The 8,421-nt window shown below is 33.9% G+C and overlaps 1 protein-coding gene across 1 annotated transcript; it reads left to right on the top strand.

Annotated features, from left to right (window-relative positions):
• The first annotated feature begins 6,623 nt into the window (after positions 1-6,623).
• On the top strand, positions 6,624-7,461 carry LOC104882181 (late embryogenesis abundant protein At1g64065). Its single transcript, XM_010664355.3, has one exon. It carries the CDS (start codon positions 6,707-6,709, stop codon positions 7,340-7,342), a length of 636 nt encoding a protein of 211 aa, XP_010662657.1. The 5' UTR covers positions 6,624-6,706; the 3' UTR covers positions 7,343-7,461.
• The last annotated feature ends 960 nt before the right edge of the window (positions 7,462-8,421 follow it).

Here is an 8,421-nt window from a genome sequence, read left to right on the forward strand (position 1 = left end):
AGAAATAGGGACAGGAGAAGACACAAAACCATAGAAAAAGAAAAGACATATAGAATTTGGATCCATATCCAATAGACAGAGATAAACAAAATTTGGATCATATCCAATAAACAAATTAAGACACACATAATTTGGATTCATATCCAACAAACAGAGACAAGCAACTTTTTAGATTCATATCCAATAAACAAATAAAAGAAATGCAAAATTAGATTGTATATACAATCTTTCCAATTATTCTCATAACTCTTTAGCAGTCTCATACTTCGCTAATTGTATGTCTATCAAATCATTAATGGAGTTATTAATCAAAGCAATAATTTTCAAATTGCTTACTTCCTAAACATCTAACAGTTATGCATATTTTTCATCATTTTCATTCATAGGTTTGTGTAGAGTATCAATAATATAAGCCCACATTGTTTTGCCCTTTAGAGAAAAAAAAATCATCACATAACTCCAATACAAATAATTTTTTCCATTCAATTTCACACTAATAGATCGAAAGAAATCTTCTCATTCACCCACCATGACAAATAAACAACAAATAACCACCAAACAAAATAAAGCAAATATAAATTGAGCAAAACGAATACAAAATCAAATACTAGGATCAAACAAGAAAAGAACGATGTAATTACCTATTACGATATCCCACGATCAAACAGATATAAAAGTAGTGTATGAGATTAAACTCTCTTCTATGATATCACAAATCAAAAGTCCCATTAAAGATCAATTTTGCTTTAATACAATATTAAAATCCAAAAAAGATTGAAAGAGAAAAAGAGAAAAGAAAATCTAAGATTTCTTATTATGAATTCTCTTAAAAATAGGTACAACACTATTAGAATCTAAATTGATCTAATAAAAGGAAATAAAGACTAATTTATCCTTACTTCTAAAAAAGTGAAAATAATTATAATATAATAACTAAATAAATAAGACATATGGTAACTAAATGAATAAATATATAGTAACTAAATATATTAATAACTTCTATCAAAGAAACACAAAATGAAAATCTAAATCTGCATATTCATCAATTTTAAAGTTGTAATAAGGACCAAATTTTTATTGGCGATTATGTACCTAAAAAAAATTACAAATCCTTGCTACAAAGTCGAAGGCTTTGAATTTATTGTAATGTGACTTTCACAATCTCACCAGTAGCGTGATTACAACATTCGAAACAAAAATTGGAATCAGCATTTTTCTGCAAGCTTGACATTCACCTAACAAAATAAATATACTTAAAAAACATAATTCAGATATTTGACTCCTAATAAGATGATTTCATGCAAAGAAAATTCAGTGCCGTGCAAGTACGGCACCATTGTCTTTGTAATTTCAACAGCTCACTGTAAGTTCCACGTTTAAAGAAGAAAATGCACAGTATAGTCTATTAAATAATGATAACGAAACAATTTTCCCGGAAAAAAAATATTTTTAAAAGTAGAAAGGATGATTGTTGACTAGAGAGAGTAGGTGAACCCCAAATAAATAATATTTACAAATGAAATATATATATATATATTTATATAATAAAAAATATTTATCCAGTAACTCACTACATACATAATATTATAAACTTCTTTTTATATATATATATATATATATATATATATATTTATATAATAAAAAATATTTATCCAGTAACTCACTACATACATAATATTATAAACTTCTTTTCTTATCCAATCCAATGTGAGATATCACAACACACAAGGGAATAGATCATTATAGATATTGATTAGAGAGAGAAGTTTTTCACACTTCATATTTAGTGTACTCCTATTAATTGTATCACATTTTATACATCATCTATACACAACAAAGAGAACTATTATAGATGATATTAAAGTCAATCCCTAAGTAAGTGCATATGCACCTAAATGTGCTTGCCTATGCTGCAATCACATGAGATATGGTAAGAAGTTAGTAGCTATATGGAGGGTGATTGTAAACTTTAACAACAATTAGGGAAAGAAATTTGTAACATTTATGTAGTGGATACATCTTAACTATATAAATGTATTTTAAAGTCATGTGTCTTAAGCAAATAATATCAACACATGAAATAACAGGTTATAGATGATAGTATCAAAGTTGATACCGTACTATGAGTTTTAAGTATAAAGTTGACAATAACTACACACCAAGGAGGGAGTTCTTTCAAATGGTATCAAAGTGGATCCTAAATCAAATGTTTTTAAATACATGCATCTAGTCCCTTGATTCACTCCTCTTATTTGTGCATATTAAGTGCGTAGCTATGTTCTTAGTTGTATATAACAAAACGATTAATTAAATATTTGGTAGAAGCTTAAGCTCAAATTCGATGTGACATTCCTCTCTAGTTATATTTTCAAAGGTAAAAAATAGTTAAATTTCATAATTAAAAAATTCCAAAAATATTTACTAATTCAAAATTTTCTTAATTATTTTTAAATCAAGTTATCCTCCACTTCTTTTTTCTTTTTTTTTTTAATAATTTTTCCACTAGATGATTGTTTCTCATAAATCCCACTTCTTTTCTTTTTCTTTTCTTTATTTTAATAATTTTTCAGTTAAATGATCCCTTTCAATAAATCCCACTCAACTATGCATCGTCCTTCACAAAAAAATATATAGCATTTCTCAAGATCCTATAGGTCGTAAGTGTTAGAACTCATGAGAGTTTACCTCTGAATTTTGAAAAAGTCTTAGTTAAACTTAGTCTTTGTTATTGTTTCATATCAGATTCTTGCTCCATAATTTTCTGTTTTCAGTTAGTAGAAGTAGTGCCAATAAAATCTTATAGTAGCTAAGAATATATATGTTGATGATGTGAGTTTGCAGTTTGTTCAAACAGTGGATGGACCGGCAGTCTTGATAAGCACCTTTGAGCAGCTTGAGAAGTGGAGTGGGGATCCATGTCTCCCTAGTGACACCATATGGCAGTGGCTAAACTGTATAGGCAATGACCCTCCAAGAGTAACCTCCCTAAATCTCTCAGGGTATGGACTAGATGGCTCTCTCCCTTACTTCAGCCAAATGCAGGCTCTAATACCACTATCAAAATCTTTAGGTTTTTGTCTTTCTTAAGTTTCTCCTCCTCATATGCTTTCATCTGAGCAACTGTAGGATTTTCTCTTAATGGTGGTGGATCAGCTTCAGACATCACAACATTCCACAAACCTTGAGAACTTAAGTAAAGCCTCATCTTGACAGACCAAATGTGATAGTGTTCACCATTAAACACTGGAATTATAGAGGAAATGTTGTTGGAAGTAGACATGTTTGCACCACAACTGCCTGAAAAAAAAAAAATCACTCAACCTCACTATGTTTAGTACTCAAAACACTTAAAGAAACTTCGTCTCACATCCCGTAGGAACAGAGCTCTAATACCACTACAACATAATGGAGTCTTTGAGAGGAAGAACAGAACGCTAATGGAAATAGCAAGGCGCATGCTATTCGAGAAGAAACTACCAAAGCTTCTATGGGTTGAAGCAGTTAGCACCTTAGTAAATTTGCTTAATAGACTACCAACTAAGTCTGTTTAGAGCAAAACACCAATAGAGGCATGGTCTGGTGTAAAACCATTTGTCAAGAACCTAAAAGTGTTTGGCTCATTGAGTTACCTTCCTGTGCCATCTATCAAGAGAGGCAAGCTTGATGAAAGAGCTAAGAAAGGTGTTTTTGTTCAGTATCAAAAGGTTACATAATTTATAGCTAGAGTAGAATAAAAATTGTGATAAGTAGAAATGTGCACTTTGATGAAAATTCCTACTAGAATTGGGACTTGAAGAAAGTCCATAAATGTGATCAAACCACTCCATCTATTCTTTAACCAATAGTAGAAAGTACAAGTATTGAAGATCCACTTGATGTTGAAGCAACTTCAAACACACCAGTGCTTAAGGTAAGGCCATTATCTGATGTGTATGAGAGGTGCAATCTTGTACATGCTGAGCCTACATGTTACACAGAAGCTGCAAGATTTCCAGAATGGATTGAGGCTATGAAAGCTGAAATTGATGTTATTGAAAGAAATGGAACTTGGAAGTTGATAGAATTACCTGAAGCTAAGAAGGAAATTGGTGTAAAATAGGTTTTCATAACCAAATTCAATTCAGATGGTTCAATCTTCAAGTACAAGGCTAGATTGGTTGTGAAGGGTTTTGCTCAAGTTGCTGGAGTGGACTATGGTGATACATTTGCACCAGTAGCCAGACATGACACTATAAGGCTGCTACTTGCACTTGCTGGTCAAATGGGATGGAAGGTGTACCATTTAGATGTCAAGTCAGCTTTTCTAAACGGTATACTTCTTGAAGAAATTTATGTTCAACAACCAAAAAGCTTTAAGGTTACTGGGCATGAACAGAAAGTGTACAAGCTACACAAGGCTCTCTATGGTTTGAAGCAAGCACCAAGGGCCTGGTATAGCAGAATTGACTCTCACCTGATCCAACTTGGATTTAGAAGGAGTGAAAATGAAGCTACTTTGTATTTGAAACAAAATGAGGATGGTTTGCAATTGGTAGTGTTAGTTTATGTTGATGACATGCTAGTGATTGGAAGCAATGTACGATTACTAGCTGAGTTCAAAATGGAAATGCAAGATGTATTTGAGATGTCTGACCTTGGCATCATGAACTACTTCCTTGGAATAGAAATATACCAATGCAGCTCGGGTATCTTCATTTCACAGAGAAAATATGTTGTTGATATTCTCAAGAAGTTCAAGCTAGAATCATGCAAAGAAGTAGCAATTCTGTTGGCACAAAATGAGAAAATTTCAAAGAATGATGGTGAGAAACTTGAAGAACCCTCTGCATATAGAAGCTTGGTAGGCAGCCTACTATACTTGACAACAACCAGACCTGACTTGATGTTTCCAACTGGTTTGCTTTCAAGATTCATGAGTTCACCTAGCAATGTTCACATGGGAGTTGCAAAAAAGGTGTTGAAGTATGTTAGAGGTACAACAAATCTTGGCATCTAGTATTTAAAGATAGGATGAGTTAAGCTAGATGGCTATGCTGATAGTGATTGGGCAGGAAGTATTGATGACATGAAGAGCACTTCAGGTTATGTATTTACAATCGGTTTAGGTGTCATTTGCTGGAATTCAAGAAAGCAAGAAGTAGTGGCACAATCAGCTACAGAAACTGAGTATATCTCCTTAGAAGCTACTGCAAATCAAGGAATATGGTTAAGGAAATTGCTTGCTGATCTAGGCCAGGAACAAAGCTCACCAACAGAGCTTTACTGTGACAACAAGTCAACCATTGTCATTACTCAAAATCCTGTCCAACATGGTAGGACCAAGCACATAAATGTAAAATTTCACTCTATAAGGGAAGCTGAAAAGAATTCACTTGTCAAGTTGCATTATTGCTCAACTGATGTGCAACTTGCTGACATAATGACTAAGACACTTCCTAAATCAAGGCTGGAGTTCCTAAGGTTGAAGCTTGGCATGTCCAGGGCAAATCTCAAGGAGTGTTAGAACTCATGAGAGTTTGCCTTTGAAGTTTGAAAAAGTCTTAGTTAGACTTAGTCTTTGTTATTGTTTCATATCAGATTCTTGCTCCATAATTTTCTGTTTTTAGTTAGTAGTAGTGCCAATAAAATCTGATAGTAGCTGAGAATATATATGTTGATGATGTGAGTTTGTGGTTTGTTCAAACAGTGGATGGACTGGCAGTCTTGATAAGCACCTTTGAGCAGCTCGAGGGGTGGAGTGGGGATCCATGTCTCCCTAGTGACACCATATGGCAGTGGCTGAACTGTATAGGCAATGACCCTCCAAGAGTAACCTCCCTAAATCTCTCAGGGTATGGACTGGATGGCTCTCTCCCTGACTTCAGCCAAATGCAGGCTCTGATACCACTGTCAGAATCTGTAGTTTTTTTCCTACAGATTCTGACAATAAGTAGATTCAACCACAAAAATCAGCTTAATTTTTCCCCCTCTATTCATATTTCTCTTTTATATCATTTTAATGGCTAACCATATAAACTTCTCTAACGGTATATTTCTATCAGAAAAAGTGATCTTTAAATTGTTGAATAACAGAGGGGGAAAACGAAGTGATGAAGATTAATTTTAGGAATACTTTAAGTGAACTAATTCCCATCATTAAATAATATCTATTCTAAATTTTTTCTCCTAGGCTCTTTCTCAGCACCTTCCATAATCACTCGGATTCTAAACAGCGTAGATAACGAAAGAAAGAAGCAGGAAAAGGCTTAACGCTGTAATTATCAATGAAGTTGACATAACCCCAAGAAAATTTTCATCTAGAAATGCCATTCTCCAATATACCCCTTCTGGATGCTGTCCAAACAGAACAGTCAGCAGATGTTTTGTCCACTTTTCAAATGGCTGACATGACTATTTCACAACAGAAGCTTCCCCCATTATTGTAATCCTCATAGCTTTGTTTGAAAGGCATCAAATACCTTAAAGTCAACATTCAAACCCCCCTGGACGCGTTTGAGATGTAAGAAAAAAACTACTACGCAAAAATGTTTGTTTAATTTCCACGAGAAAATTTACTAAGTGATGTATGCACCCGTCAATATGTATATATACAGCTTCTGTCTCCCAACGATCCCTCCACACCCACCATTTCTTTTCATTCTCATGTGAAGTAAAACTAAGGAGAAAGAAGCAGAAAAAGCTATAAAACTCTCAATCGATTTCCACTATGGCAGAGAAAGACGCATACCCCTTGGCACCAGCCAATGGCCACGCCCGGAACGATGCAGAATCAGCTGCAGTCCATGCTGATGAGCTCCGCCGCAAGAAACGCATAAAATGTATCATATATCTTATTATTTTCGTGGTGTTTCAGAGTATAGTTATATTGGTTTTCGCCCTAACTGTGATGAAAGTCAAGAGCCCTAAGTTCAGGGTGCGGGAAGCTTCATTCAGTAGCTTTGAGGTTAATCCAGGAACCCCATCATTCTCCATGAAAATGAATGCTCAACTTGGAGTGAAGAACACAAACTTTGGACACTTCAAATTCGATAACAGTACTATTGTCTTCTCCTACATGGGGATACCAGTGGGGGAGGCTTTTGTTCCAAAGGCGAGAGCCCGAGCTAGAACCACAAAGAAGCTGACTGTAACAGTGGATCTGACCTCAACAGCTTTGGCAAGCATGAATTCACAGTTAGGGACTGATCTCAGTAGGGGGGTTTTGCCATTGACGAGCTCATCTAAGCTGAGTGGGAAGGTGCATCTGATGAAGGTGATGAAGAAGAAGAAGTCTGCTCAAATGAACTGCACCATGGAAGTCAACACCCAGCTGCAATCAATTCAGAATGTGAAATGCAAGTGATCTAGTAGTAATTTCTCTTTTGTTGTGTGCTTGAACTTTGATTTCTTATATCACATCCGTGATGTATGTACTTTCCGCTATATATCTATATGCTTAAACTGTAGTCCCCATACGCCTGTTAATTCTTTGTATTTTGCTTTGAATTAAGGACGAGTTCATACTTTATTAGATTTTCAGTGCTTTGAATCCAGTTTTGCAATCCAACAATTCATTGGTGATGACCAAAAGCCACAGAGTCCATCTGGGGTTTTTGAGTGACATCAGTGTGTCACTTTTGTGTGGAAAAAGTCTTCAACTTGAAGCATATCGGCTTGGGAAAGCAAGAGGTGAAATTTTCAAATATGGTGGCCATACTCCACTTCACTAATCATCAAATGTAAAATTTACGCCCACTAATAAAAAGGGAGTGGCTTATATAGATGTCATACTTCCCTTTCTCTACCTTGCTATAAAACATACTATCAAGAGTTTTGTCCAAGTTTAGCAACTGTTTTTGTTTTGAAAAACAGTTTTTAAAAATTGTCCTATAATGTTTATAAAATAAAAGTATGTTAAGAAACATGAAATATTATTAACTATTTTTAAATATGTTTTTAAAATAATTTTTATGTCTGGTATTTTACTTTTAATCATTTCACATATTTGTATACTTATTTTTTAAAACAATTATATAAAAACAACTAAAAAAATATTTTCTAAAAAAATCATGTTTCTATTTTTAAGAATAGAAAATAAAAAATAGTTTTTAGTTATCAAAGATATGTTCCTAATTTTTTGTTCTGAAAAACAGAAAACTATTCTCGAAAACAATTGCCAAATGAGCTTTGGTCTCCTCCCACTACTTAGAAGCTCTTTTTATCTAGTTTTTATTCAAAAAGCAATGCCAAATAAGATTTGAGTTTAATGAAAATTTTGAGAGGATCAAATTTTCTCTTATTGTTTTATAAAAGCAGTAAAATCAATAACATAAAAACATATGTACTTTTGCTTGTTCTTGGTCTTCAGCCCAACCACAAAAGAGGTTAATAGATGCATCATAACCCCAAATGGTCACATAGTTATTTATTGAAGTTTGGTTC

The sequence above is a fragment of the Vitis vinifera genome, chromosome 16, assembly GCF_030704535.1.
Source record: "Vitis vinifera cultivar Pinot Noir 40024 chromosome 16, ASM3070453v1".
NCBI lineage: Eukaryota > Viridiplantae > Streptophyta > Magnoliopsida > Vitales > Vitaceae > Vitis > Vitis vinifera.

Excerpts from the sequence above, each read along its gene's own strand:
- LOC104882181 (XM_010664355.3), top strand. The coding sequence starts at position 6,707 with ATGGCAGAGAAAGACGCATACCCCTTGGCACCAGCCAATGGCCACGCC.